At 39.9% G+C, this 14,310-nt stretch overlaps 3 protein-coding genes across 5 annotated transcripts in view; 2 read left to right on the forward strand and 1 right to left on the reverse strand.

Annotated features, from left to right (window-relative positions):
* Nucleotides 1-6,188, forward strand: part of atxn1a (ataxin 1a) — a 77,890-nt gene extending 71,702 nt beyond the window's left edge. For all 3 annotated transcript variants that reach the window (XM_033974749.2, XM_055225105.1, XM_033974750.2), the window contains one exon: nt 578-6,188. In XM_033974749.2, coding sequence (XP_033830640.1) covers nt 578-1,060 — 483 coding nt within the window. In that variant the 3' untranslated portion in view covers nt 1,061-6,188. The remainder of the gene's footprint in view (nt 1-577) is intronic.
* The window catches only part of tpd52 (tumor protein D52), a 369,330-nt gene that overhangs the window by 239,152 nt on the left and 115,868 nt on the right, over nt 1-14,310 (forward strand). The gene's annotated exons all lie outside the window — the stretch shown is intronic.
* Nucleotides 7,830-12,582, reverse strand: gmpr (guanosine monophosphate reductase). Its single transcript, XM_033975851.2, has 9 exons — nt 12,199-12,582; nt 10,634-10,753; nt 10,428-10,511; nt 10,180-10,353; nt 10,014-10,095; nt 9,518-9,624; nt 9,334-9,376; nt 8,959-9,118; nt 7,830-8,424 (listed from the first exon to the last, which is right to left on the reverse strand). The coding sequence occupies exons 1-9, from the start codon at nt 12,283-12,285 to the stop codon at nt 8,244-8,246; spliced, it is 1,038 nt and encodes a 345-aa protein (XP_033831742.1). The 5' UTR covers nt 12,286-12,582; the 3' UTR covers nt 7,830-8,243.

Consider the following 14,310-nt stretch of genomic DNA (forward strand, 5'->3'; position numbering starts at 1 on the left):
TGGAGATGTTACTTTTCCTGAAATGTTCCACAGTATGGCATTAAACTTTTGCATGTATTCAAACTCTTGCATTTATTCAATTTCAGGTGTTTTTATTACTCAAAATACCCTGAAACACAGAGGAAAGCTCACAGCTTTCTGTGAGGTGGCTCCTCTCTCCTGTAACATGAAGGCATTACCTGCTCGTTTCCGTGGATATAGATGAGTATAATGCCATACTGCAGAGCATTCATGGCAAACCAGTAACATCTACATGGAGACAAGCAGATGGCAACCTTCCATTAGAAAAGTTACATACATAGTGCAGCTTTAAATTACGTTGGAGATGAGTGTTTTGGATTGACCACTATTTATACAAAAGTTGTTAGAAGTTATGTGAAAAGTTTAAAGGCGTTAAGACTGTTAGCAGCTTTAGTATTTAATTTGACTAATGCTATGGACCCGTATTTTACTTGCATTGCATTGTTTCCAATCAATAGCCATTAATGTGTTTTGAAACAGTACAGTGTGAACATAATTGATGACTTAATCAGTAAATGCTTGTGAAATACTACTGAGTCTTTTCCCTGTCTTGTAGGTGAATGTGGAAGTCCTGGCCGAATACCCCTTCTTTGTCTTTGGCCAGGGCTGGTCTTCTTGTTGCCCCGATCGGACGACTCAGCTCCTGGAATTGCCTTGCACTAAACTATCTGTGGGCGACGTCTGTATCTCTCTCACCTTAAAAAACGTGAGGAACGGCTCTTTAAAGAAACCTATAGAACTCACCACCCTGCCTCTCAAACCCCCCAACCACCGCTCAGGCCAGAAGGAAAATGGAATTAACCAGAGAGGAAGCAGTGGGAATGTCGAAAACGGAGAGGTCCCATTTGGAGAGAAACAAGGCCAAGGCGAGGAGGGTTCCAGGAGGCAGTCCGGTAGCAGGAAGAGGAGGTGGTCCGCTCCGGAGGGTCGCACAGTGGAGCGGTCAGAGGAGGAGCCCCCTGTTACTCTGCCCAAACCCAACTTCATTCCTCACCAAGTCAAAGTCAGCATTGAAGGGAGGTCCAACATTGGCAAGTGAGAAGCGCTCTGCAGCAAGGAGACTTTTAAAGGAAAAAATGTCCACTTCATGTTTAGGTTTTTTACATTTTCTGACATCCAGTGAGCAGCAAGACAATTTGTTTAGAAGATTTCTATATAAAAAGCAGTGGGTGGAATTCTTACAAGTATTGGTTACTTGGTAGCGTGTGGTGCACTGGGGCAACTCTCAGAAGTCTTCAGTTTAATTACATTAGACATCATGGCTATTTCTCAAATGGCATCACATCTTTTCCAGTTGAATTTTCCAGTACAAATCATGTGTCTCCTTGTGTGCTATGATTTGTATATTGAATTGGCTTATTTACACCAAATGCCCTTCCTGACTCTACCCTCTATATTTTTCTGGCCATGATGGTAATACATGCACATGTTTGTACCACGGTCAGTATGCCCCAGTGTGCCACACAAAAGACTGTTAATAATGTTATTCACTCTATCCTTACCATAGTTCTTAAAATGATTGTCAGTACTATAAATTCAGGGGTCTTTATAGTTCTAGATTGAACCTAGGAGTTATCTAAACTGAATACTCACAACACACTGGGATGGCACGCACCACTGTCATCATAACCAATGTTACTACAATGTATTTTTTTATCAAAATGGCTGCAAGGGAAATCAAGACAGAAACTACTTGCCTATCATGGTCACCGCGCAGTCCACACCTTATTAATGTCTTTATTCACACAGTACTGTATGTTTTTAGATTTTTTCCTTTGTTGTGCGTAAGGGTGGAAAGTAGCAACAGCACTTTGGAAAGTCTTTGGAAAAAATTGAAGGCTCATTTTTGGTGAATGTGGGAAAATGTGTGAGCAGAAGTGCCAAGGGATCACAAAGAAAGGGATTCGGAAAGAGGAAAATCCCATTTAGTCGACTGTTATTGACAAAGTGATGATGGCTTTAAGAATGTTTGAAGAGAGGAAACTCATATTGGAATGTGATTAAAGAGTTTGGTAACTGATATGAGTGTATAATACTATAATGATACCCGAATGATAGAATAAGATGTTTAGGCCACTAGAACTGAAGGGCGGCTTGATGTAGTTGTGCCTGTTGGTGTCTGTCTATACACAGTGTAACCACAGATACACCATCCAATAATAGCATAAAAGACACTAGCAGACTGACAATGCTAACATAAGGCACTAACAGGAAGTGCTAAAAAGACATCGTCCTCTCTGTAGTGCATCTGTCTGTGTGGCTGGGAGTGTGTACTTTTAAAAGACTATAAACATTTAATTCTAAATGTCCAGTGTTTCTATGTAGAGTCTTTTACTTAAGAGAATCATGCAATTTGCACATTGTCGGGAGGATGGAGTTCAGTAGTAACTTTTTTTTTAATGGCCCTGTCCTGAATGGAGGCCTAGACCAGTGATACATTGGACAAAGAAAGCAGATTTTGTTTGTATAATATGTAAGGGGGATTACTAAGTAAAATGTTATAACAATCTGACTTTGAAAGCAAAATCTGTGTTTGAGGGTAGGGTCCAGTTTAGGACAGGAGCCACTTGTGCTTTTGGCCAACTAAACCCTGATTTGCTAAGATGTAGCAGTTACCTCATCAGGCTTGTAGGTTTGGTTTTGCACAAGACTAGGTCAGAGGTTTATCTTAAATGAAAGGTGAGCTTTTATTTGGAGCCTCTTTGGAGTGAAAGAGATGATGTAACCTAAGGTGTTTTTCCCCCAGAATGCAGTGTGAGTTGGAAGTTTTGTCTAATACTGCCTTCAAATGTAAGTCATAGGAAATAGTGGTAACAGTGGTGAGTGATTGGCTTCTCAGTGACCTTAGTTTGCAACAGTAATTACAAAGCAAATTAGAATCAGAATAACATGTTTTCTTCACAAAGCAATGCAACTGAAAAGCCATATTTGAAACCACAATCTCTCCCCTGTCTCATAAAAAATAATAAAAACATACAGTGCACAAAAAATCAATTTTAAGGCTCATGCATAATTGATTGAAATAGAAATATTTTTGATAGAAATGGTCAGGGATACAGTGAGTGACAGTATGTTGTTCAGTGCCAAGTGCATCTGGTGTGGTATAAGATTTACAACAGGTTGTTGCATGAAGCTGGAGATGACAATAACAGAGCCGTGAGTGGTTGAGTTTTTTTCATGTTGGAGGTTTGCTTTTAGAAATGGGAAATTTTGCACCCTATACCAGATGAGTGAGTCTGTTTAGAGTCATCGATTTTGCTTTATTTTTGTAATGCAACAGGGTTTTGTGTCACCGCATTTTTATATCTTTTTTTCTTGTCCCGTTGAGCAGTAAGTAAATTAGTGTATGTTGTCCACTCGGTTGTCCACCTTTGTGTCTCCCCACCTCACTAACAGGAAAAAAACATTTAGAAACAAAACTCTCCAACCATTTTATCATCAAATTCAAAATAGTTTAAGAACTAGCCAAAGCAATATTTTCATAATATTCAGGCACATTCCACTCAAGTTATCTGCAATAAACATTGAACAATAATCTCCTTTTGCAAGATAACCAAAATCTCCCCAGAAAACATATATGAGCTTGCATCATAAATCATTTGAGAATTGCAGTAGTAGTAGTGGTAGTAGTAGTATTTCAGGGAGTCATATATATGCAGTAACTACAATCACACAACCCGCTGAACTCCGTGTGTCGCTAAAGTGTGCCTCTGCGTAGTAACCTCGTCAATCTTTAAGTTTTTTTCTTCAGGTACCCGCGCGTATAGCCAGCCTCGAGAAAACACCTTCTGCTAAAGGCCAAGCAATCAATGAAACCCTCAAAAGACAACCGTTAGCTACCTGACTGACTTTTCTGTCCATCCCCACCACTCACCTACCACACCCTCAATAAGAAACTATACAAGCAATCAGCTGGAGGAAGCGAAGGAGCGTAGACAGTTAAAATAGTTGTCTACAGCATTGTTTTAGCTCCAATTGGTCACCACCCCAAAAAATGTCATCCTGTACGTAAAAACAAACCAATTATCGAAAGAAGAGTAAGTTTTGCTATCTGAAAATGTCTATACTTTGAAAAAAATACATGTCCACTCTGTAAATTATTAGCACTCAGAACTAGCCATTTATACTGTCAAAATTTGCTCTCAAAAATAGTGTAGCCTCTGTGTCCTCTATTTTAACTGTCTATGGGAATACACCTGTTAGATTTTTAAGTTATTTTATTTTTAGATATGTCCCTACCACTCTTTACCCAAAAATGTTCGAGACAATGTGCAATATTATCATTTTTGTCCCCCTCCTCTTGCCGTGCCAAGTGTATGTAGCAGACTCCAGTGTCTAATCCCTGAAATGGCTTGTCCGGAGTCGTCATGTGATGTGTCTACCACCTTGCCCCCTTTCCACCTCCCAGCCCCTTATCCCCTTTACCCCCCCTCACCCTCCCCTTATGTCTGTGTGTGTGCATCAACCTAACTATGTATGATTGTGATTCATAGTGCGTGATTTCTTCTATAATCATCTGTGTGCTCAAAACCGTGACCCTCAAAAGGTTGAAGGTGTTGCACACAGAAAAAAATAACCTCATTGCTTGTGGGGACCACTTTTTATAAAAAAGTAAAAATATGTAAAAACACAAAAAAATATATATCAATAAACCAACAGAGATGCACATGTAAGTAGTTGTAAAAGACTTGATAATTTCAGCACTTTCTAAAAATCCTAGGGCGGGCTTTGGTGTCTCTGACTGATACCCTGCCTAGGGGTAACATTCATTCAAAAACAGACAGAGAATGAAAAAAAGGGGGTGATTATGGAGAGGGATGTTTCAGTTGTAACGTTTTGCACATCACCTGCCCTGTAACCGTGTGTTTCTCTGTCTGAGCTCCATCTCACTTGGCGCGTTCTTGGGTCCAACGGGCCAAGGTGTTGGGTGGTTCCTTGGTTCTTTTTTAGGAATTTCTCATGGAATGCATCCCTATTCTTTAGTCAGGTTTGTGGGATATTTACTCCACCTATAGCACGAAATCATGCTGTGCCGCTATATACAATCTGGTTCACCTTTGAAATTTGGAGTGAATTGGCACAGTTTGGCTTTGCAGTATAATATCGGTGCACACGCAAACCTCCTTCTATGTTTGCATTACTTTTTGGTGCAGAAGCTTTCTATCTGGTTTTTAGTCTCCTTGTAGCACTCATTATAATGTCAGGGGACTGAAAACTATGTCGAATGTGTCATTGTTGAGTTATAGACAAGCTTCCTCACTGTAGGAAACACTGCTAATGTTCTTTTATAAAATTGGCTTCTTGCACAAACTTGACAAATAAATGAATGTGGCGTGTGAGCTTGTGACTTTTTGAATCCGAAAAAAGCATGTGTGCTCTTGATGTTTGTACTTTACTTTTTGCAAAAAGGATGTGTTCTTTTGGCACTTTGTTGTTTTAAAAGTGAACAGAATTTGATCAGGATTCCTTTTTTTCTTTCTTTGTTTTTCTTGTTAAATGTCCATAGCGCTGGATAACCAACTCAGGCAGAAAGAAGAACTTGTAGAGGCTCACTTAACTATTTAGTGTCACCCCAATCAATTTACATGGTGGGCTGTTTGATATGGGTTATAAGATATGTAAATTTCTTACATATAATTTGATATGATTAACTAATGACATTATTGACAATAACTATAAATTATTATTATAATACTCTCTGTATTATGCTGGAGAAGGCTTGGATCGCTCTTCAGTGAACTTTAAACTTTGGGCCTGCCACTCTGCAAGGCGAAAAAAATACTTCAGCGGAGGACAGCCATTGTGACCTTTGACCCCGCCCACTGCCACAGAATGGGTGGGATTTATGTTTCGGATGCGCTCACATGGATGGGTTCCTTGTTGTGAACACTCAGCTCCGAAGGCTGTGCTGCGGACTTGTTCTTCTGCTCACCTGCGACACTGGACTGGACTGAGCGACACGGGAGCAGAGACAGTGTGGCCAGCAGGAGGCGCTCACAGCAGCTCCTAGCCAATGTGTTTGTACTATATTGTACTCACCAAGTCCCTGTGTCTCACCACCCCTTTGCTTTAGAGCATTGGAGAATCCCTGTTGGTGTATGTATTTGACATCTGTACAAATGCACCTCTTTGAAAACAAAATGAAACCTTGACATATCTGGAGTAAATGAGCGTGTTTTTGTTTTGTTTTTTTTTATAAAAAAAAAGACATCTAAATTATAAGACAGAATTGTTGACAATTTGGACAAGTACAGCCAACATTCATAAACAGTACGGCTTTCATTTAACACAAGACTACAGTATTTAAGAGAGACGGCTTTTGAATTCGTCCTATGTTAATTACCTGTAATACTGAACATATTACATGAAAACAAAAAGTCTGCTCTGTCAGGACACATGAACTGAAGTGAAATCATTTCTCACAGTAATATCAGTAGTATGAGCCATGAGATATTATCGAGTACATTTGTGAACCGAGCTCTAGCTAAATTCTCAACATTTGTCAATTTAATGTTTGGATATTTGTTTCAAAAGTGAGTTGCTAATTTCGCTTATCAAGCTACGCCAATACACAACAGATGGGATTTACTGCTTTCATTCAAAATATATCATATTTTCTTTTAAATCACCATGGGTTAGTTTGAGATACTACTTTAAAAGAAACTTTTTTTTTTACTATATACTTTCCTTTTCTTGACCATTCAAACTATGATTTTGATTGGACTGATATTTATCTCACTGTCCTAGTTATTGCATTTGAAAATCTAGAGCGGCTACAACAGCAGGTCGTCCAAGAACAACAGAGAAGACAAAAAGCAGAGGCAATGATTCTGCTTCTATGTCTAAACTGGAAATGGCCTCAAAAGCCACAGAAGCCCGAGCCAGAGAAGAACATCTTGTGAAGGAGCTCGAACAACTTAGAAAACTCCACGAGGAAAGCTCTGCTGGATCTGACAGCCAACAGAGGCAGAAAGAAGCAGACGAGATGGGGATGACTCTAGTTTTGTTGAAACTGGAGATGGCGTCAAAAGCTGAAAAAGCCAAAACTAAAGAGGAAAGTCTAGTGAAAGAGCTGGACGAGCTTAAGACGCTAAGAGAAAGAGAGAGGGAAGAGTCGGCTAAAGTGATCAAACTCACAAAAGAGGAGAATGACCAGCTAAAACACACTGTCGACAAAACAAAGCTGTCACTGTGGAAGCAAGCGGAGGGTTACAAGTCGATCGTGCAACAAAAAGAGACAAGAAACAAATGGCCCAAAAACAGTGCTCCCTGCAGGAAGAAAAGTGTAATGCGCTTGAACGAGACTTGAAGAAGGAAAAGGAACAGCGCTGCCTGCAGGAGGAGAAGTGTAGTGCGCTTAAGGTCGAGCTGAAAAATGACAGAGAACAGTGCACCCTACAGGAGGAAAGGAGTAGTGCATTTGAACAAGACCTGAAGAAGGCAGAGGAACAGCGCACCCTGCAGGAAGTGAAAACTAATGAGCTTGAGCTGCACTTGAGGAAGACACAGGAATGTTGCACCGAGCTGGAGGAGTGGAGCAGTTTTCTCGAGGAGAAGCTGTTAAAGAAATGTAGGAAAAAGTGGTACCTTTAGACCCTGCCTTTAGACCCTTTCCCGCTCACCTGACCTCATGACAAAAGCATAAATAAAAAAACATTTAAAAAAATAAATAAAAAAAAATATATATATACGAATTGCCCATTTATTTATATTGGTCCCACCCAATTTCACACTATGATGGTCATTTTCTAAAACATAAACAAAAAGTAGTCAACATACAGTTAAATGAACTACAGGAGACTCAACACTTCACATTAGCAGCAGATCCTGCATGCATTTATTGCAACATTTTTTCCAGTGAAACTTTGAAGTCCACTGGTTCTTGCATATTGAGTTCCATATTTCCAGCAGTTGAACAGATAGCAGCACTGTCACTTTACCACATACAGTTCAGGTGTTTTCTTTGTCATGGATTATGGTTATGTTAATGGCTTATTTTTAACCAAAAACATCCTATAATTTTTAGACCAACCCTCTGACATTTTTTTCAGCTTTAAATTAAATTATAAAGTGGGACAAGAGACAAGCAGACCAGGCAACTTCTGACAGTGAATTTCCTGAGATTGACCAATGGCCCTAAAATACCTTATTTTAACTCCACATTCAGACTTTGATATCATTACAATGCATAATATGTTCATGTATAAGGCATGCTGGACCCATTAGGTGAACATTTGGCTGGATTGTTGCGTGACACGGATGAAAGTGGTCCTTCGGCTGAGCTCCTTGAGTTTGGCTGCTCCCACATATGTGCAGGTGGAGCGCAGGCCTCCCAACACGTCCCGGATGGTGTTTTCCACGTCGCCCTTGTACGGGACCTGCACTGTTCTGCCCTCTGACGCTCTGCAGGTAAAGACAAGAGACATGCAATAGTGAGGGACCAGGACTGAAGAAGCAGCTTGGATGAGCAGCCAAACATTTTCACTCAAATAACTTCAATCATTTTTTTCTTTTACTATTTTCTCATAGTTTTGTGAAAAAAGGGAGTGAAAGTGCATAAACCATGTACTAGAAATGTATGTTAGGTTAAAGTGTTATAATAATAAGTCAAAATAGTGGATAGATTTAAGTGAACTATGTAACTTTTCTAGGAGAGCCTGCCACTTGATTGACTGGAGACAAACAGGTGAGACCACAAAGTTAAATTACATGTCAGACACATTTTAATAACAATACTTTACAAAGGCGTTCAAAAAGAAAGTAGGAGGGACTAGTTCATCAGACAAATAAACTATATCTCTCCTGTAATGTACACCAATCAAGCTAAAATGATGAGCACAAGTATATAAAGCCAATGTAACTCAAAAACATACAGGCAGGTGGTTATACTGCTGTGCCTGATCACTGCATGTTAGCTAGTTAATTTCTTTTCCTCACCTGTATTCGGCGACCCCTCCCACATATTTCTTCATGGCTGTGTCCGAGCTCATGCCGTAGAACATTTTGAATTTCTTTCCATCCTTCTCAATGACTTCCCCGGAGCACTGGTCATGTCCTGCCAGCATTCCCCCCATCATCACAAAGTCTGCCCCTGCCCCTGAAATACAGATGCACATAACATACAATCATTATTAGAGGCCTTCAGTTTTATATGTGCCATTTTGAGGACTTTTGCCAATTTTAAAGATATAATACACTGATTTGAATTGTTAAATGATATGGGAAGCCTGTCACCACTATGAAATCCATGAATAGAACATCAATTCTGTATATGACAACAACAAAATATGTTTATAGCAAAATATTACTCACCAAATGCTTTAGCTACATCTCCAGGACAACTGCAACCTCCATCCTTAACAGAAAAAAGAAAATGTTTGTTACTTTTTGGTATATGTGTACAAGCTTGAAATAGACAATGGCCCCCTCTGGTGGACACACAAGTATTTAAAGTAACAGCAGATGATGTTGTGTATCCAGAGAAGCAAGAGCTTACAGAAATGATGTGTCCTTTGAGACCGTGAGCTGAGTCTGCACACTCGATGACTGCACTGAGCTGAGGGTAGCCCACTCCTGTCTTTATCCTTGTTGTGCAAACCGAACCTGCAGTTTAGATTACATACAAGTTAAAGAGGCACTATGTAACTTTTCTAGTGGGGATCCGCTACATGCTTGTCCCCAGATGGAGATGCTTTTGGTTCCCCAGTGTCTTCTTCATTAAAGTGGTTTATTGCTGAAATATACCTTGAAAATCAGGCATTCTACCAATGAACAAGGTCACTTCTCCACAGATCTGACCTGTAACTTGTCCTGATGGCATCTCCATAGAGAAGTTTAATACCATACTGTGGAACATTACAGGCAAAGCAATAACATCTACATAAAGACAAGCTGGTGGCGGACCCTTCTCCACAAAAATGACCTTGTTGCCATAGTTTAATGTATGTAAATATATAATGTGTAACTTCAGTAGTACTTTCATGAATATATACCTGGTCCAATTCCTACTTTGATAATGTCTGCCCCAGTTAGGATCAGCTCCTCCACCATTTCTCCTGTCACCACGTTACCAGCCTGAAAACACACTACAACAATCACATCTCATATAAAGTATAATGTACAAGAACAAGAACCTACATGAACAAGAACGTGTCTTACCATGATGGTGTGTTTGGGAAACTTATCTCTGACGATTTTCACAAACTCTACAAAGTACTCAGAGTAGCCATTGGCCACATCCAGACAGATGTATTTGATAGAGGGAACAGCTTCCAGGATGGCACAAAGCTTTTCTAAGTCTGCTTTTCCACTGCCAGAGCTAGCTGCCACATGCTAAGGAAAAATACTACATGGTTAAAATATTACAAAAAAGTACAAGACAATTTTATTAATTGCAAAGCATTTACCTCAATACATTCAGGATTTTTTTCAGCAAAGTTTTTCCAGTCTTCAACCGAGTAGTGTTTATGAATAGCTGTGAAGAGTGTGTGCTGGAGACAGGAGAGACAGACAGGAAGGTCACAGATAACAGCAATACATTAGAAATGATGGTTTCCTTAATCAGTAGACAAAAATAGTCCATCCTGTTATTTTTATGTTATTTTAGACTCACTTTACTGAGAACCTGAGCCATTTCAAAAGTCCCGGTTGTGTCCATATTAGCGGCGATGATGGGGATTCCAGTGTACGTCTGTTTTGAGTTACGGAATGTGTAGGTCCTTGTGAGGTCCACCTGGAAATGAAGTAAAAAGATTAAAAACGTATACAATATTTGTCATTTCTAATTGTCAGTGATATGCTTGGTTCTTTTTGACTGAGGTCTAAAGTAAATCCTCTGTAATAATATATAACATAGTTTAGAGCAGAGTTCAGACTTTAGAAATTTTGACAATTTTTTGTGTAAAATGGCAAAGTTTATCTTTATGTTCAGGAAAATAAATATCGAAAGCCAATAAGACAAAATAAAAGTGAATTGAAAATTGTGATGGTTCAATACGAGGAAAAAATGTGTGATACACTGTATCATATCACCCAGCCCTAGTTAATGAGCATACATAATATTAACTCACATTTATCTTTTGCATCATTATAACCATGAAATACAGATCTGTTTATGTCCCACCAAAGGGCAGATTAAGCAGTGGTTGCCTGATTGTTTTGCTAAAATTGTACCTCACCTGAGTTTCAGAAGGATGTTTTATTAGGTAATGCACTTTCATCCTCTCCATAAAATAAATCAATATTAACTTTCTCTTCTGACTAAGCAGAAAAGCACATTTGCACTTAAGTTAACGGTGGAAAGTTTACTAGAATAATATCTTATATGCATTGTTCATTTACAAATGTTATAAAGACTTACAGTATTTAAATTCTGAATATAAATATGATAAATACCATAATCATCACATAGTGATATAAGAATTACTACAGCAGATCCTCAGATAAGACGTCTAGACTACTTGTCATGTTGGTATGATGTTTACCTCATTGGCTAAGTGCATGATAACAGTGTGTTCTTTCCATTCAACTCTTATCAGTGTATTTAAATAAATATAACATTGTGTAGATATCTGTTGTCTGTGGAATGTGCTCTGCCCCACTGTACCATACTGCTCTATTTTTAAACAGGTTTCTGAGAACACTCCCATGTTGTCTCATGTTGCTTTCCAAACTGCCACCAGCTCCACTCAGCTCTGATATCTTGGCCTGTCACTGTTGTCCTTTATCCAGAGATAACATGTTTACAAAGAGTTAGAGCAATAAATTGTAATGGTCCTTTACGTGGTCCTGACGGTGCAGACATTAACAGAACCATACAGTATAATCCACTGTGTGTGCTGGTGACACACTTGTCATCAGTTTGTGATGAAACCTTTTGGCCTAGTCATGTCACCTGTCCCTTTAGGAAGGTCATCCCACCATTACAGTATGTTCCAGCTACGAGGAGTACCACAGGAGTACTAAAATGAAAAAATCCTAATGAATGAATACAAATGCTTGTTGCATTACCTTTCTTCTGTACATTAGCTGTTCAGTTCAGCCTCCTCTCTTACCTACACTGCATGTGTGTGTCTGTTATTCCAGTCACGTCCCTCTTCAAGGGAGACTGAGTGCCTCAGTGTCCTAGAGGCTGCTGTGGTGATTCAGCAGTATTAAACAAAGTACTTTAGCTCTGACCTCTGAGCGACTCTTGAGGCTGCTCCTCTTGGGTCTGAACAGCACATCTTTGAAGTCCAGTTTGAGGTCTGCATCCACACGAGGCATCTCTGTGCTCCAGAAGAAAGATGAAGACCAGGATGAAGAAGATGCAGAGGAGGCTCCCCTGAGCACAGCAGCAACAGCAACAGTGGTCAGTGGTCCCAAACCACAACCACCAAAACCGAACCTCCAGATGGCCAGCGTATTTATACCAAAGGGGGGCCCTGCCTAGCCCCGGCCCCCATAACTGTATTTGGGCCTGGACTCCTCTCTCCCCCCTCTTCTCTCTCCTGAGCAGAGTGGCAGCAGCAGCAGTGTCCAGGCTGGCAGAGCCGCCAGGCTGTCACTGCTGCAGTGTGCTGCAGTGTGAAAGAGCACACCTGCTGTCCACTTGGGGCATTACTGCTGGAACACATCAGCAGAGATAGACAGCACAGTCATCAAGTGGATCAATAACAGGTCTAATAATGAGAAAGAGAGAGGGATGCTCTGAACACACTCAAGCCACATGTACAAGGGCTAAAAATAGTGACTGTGTGCTATATAGTAAAAATAGCGATATTGTGCAATCTCATGACTTGAGACTTGGGGATCCAACCACAAAGACCTTTAATAAAAACAAATGATAATATAAGCCTAATAATAAAATAGAAGTAATAAAATAGGGTAGGCTGTTTCTCAGGAGTTGACGTTTGCGATGCGTTACACAGTGGAGCCAGTAGATGTCAGCAGAGACACAGAGACCAGAGGAGGGTCTGAGACGCGCTCAGGGACAGGACAGATCTGTCTCCAGGCAACTGCTCGCTCCTTTTGATGAATAAACTTTGCTCTTCATTGTAAAGCCATTAGGGCTCTTTACACCCTGGAAACCATCACCAGTGGCACCTTCAATTTGAGAACAAGAAGCAACACTAAGTATAATAATAACACAAGAATAATATCAAGCTTTCAACGAAATGAAAAGTTACACTCTGTCCTCCACGTCACAAAACAGATAAAAAGGCGCTGATTCGGTGCAACCATAAAGAACATTGCAGATAAGAGGCAGACAGAGGTGAACTAAGCCATCCCGGGTCAGTCTCAGGTGTGAGTCTTTGTGATACAGATGTAGGTGAAAGGTCAAAGTGAAAGTGTGACGTTATCTTTCAGTGTTTTCTCTGTTTTTTTCCCCCCCTGTAAACCCAGTACTCCACTCTTTCTCGATACATTTGAGATGAAGAGCCAAAATGAACTCTATAATTGAACCTAATCATTATTTGTTAGTGTCATAATGTTAATATGGTGCAGCAAAGCAAGGCTGGTTTATTTGTACAGCACAATTTGTACACAAAGTAATTGAAAGTGTTTTACAGAATAGGAAAGACATTAAAATCACAATACAAACCAATGAAAACATAAATAATCATCATAAAATGTACATTAAAGGAGAGGGGAGCAGAGTGGTAAGTTGTTTTTTTTTTTTTTTTTTTAAACTACTGTGGAGGAAAAAAAACAATTTCCTTTTAGTTTATTTATGAGAAGGCATTGAAGTTTGTGCCATAATCTGTTTCTTACGGGTAGGCCCAGGAATTACAAATATATTAACCATAAACCAGGACAAACAACTGAAATCTGTGAAAAAGATGGGCCTATTGATGCTCAAATATTGTGATGTAACATGAATGTAACCTACTGGCTAAACTCTTAGGCCTGGATGTTAAAGGGCTTGGTCTAAAGTGGAGGTTTCATTTTCCAAAGTATGTCCTTCCTCCTCATTTATCTAAGCTTGGGACCTGCCTAACAATAAAGTGGTTTTGTTCTCGCTTATGTGATTTATGGATAAAGTATGACAGACATGACATAACCCAGCAGCTATGTGTTAAGGTGCCGTCCGTGACACAACCCAAACAGTTTAAATAGACGGTTTACTCTGGTCTGAAACATACTGAGAACGTCCTGGGTATGTAGCTGGGGCACAAAAAGGCCTCCACTAGATGCCACTAACATTTGCTCAGGGGGCAAACCTCCTTCTATCACATAAACCAGCAGATGTACGCAGCATGGTAGTGGGAGGGCGAAGCTGGTTCCAGTCTTTGATCTCTAGTCCTTGGC

The sequence above is a fragment of the Periophthalmus magnuspinnatus genome, chromosome 11 (genome assembly GCF_009829125.3).
Source record: "Periophthalmus magnuspinnatus isolate fPerMag1 chromosome 11, fPerMag1.2.pri, whole genome shotgun sequence".
Lineage (NCBI taxonomy): Eukaryota > Metazoa > Chordata > Actinopteri > Gobiiformes > Gobiidae > Periophthalmus > Periophthalmus magnuspinnatus.

Bases quoted from the DNA above. Each gene is read 5' to 3' on its own strand.
- gmpr (XM_033975851.2), bottom strand. From the start codon at position 12,285: ATGCCTCGTGTGGATGCAGACCTCAAACTGGACTTCAAAGATGTGCTG. The intron at 9,625-10,013 runs GTATATATTCAT...TCTAAACTGCAG, and splicing joins CAAAGTAGGAATTGGACCAG to GTTCGGTTTGCACAACAAGG. The intron at 9,377-9,517 runs GTAAGCTCTTGC...TTTTCTGTTAAG, and splicing joins TCAAAGGACACATCATTTCT to GATGGAGGTTGCAGTTGTCC.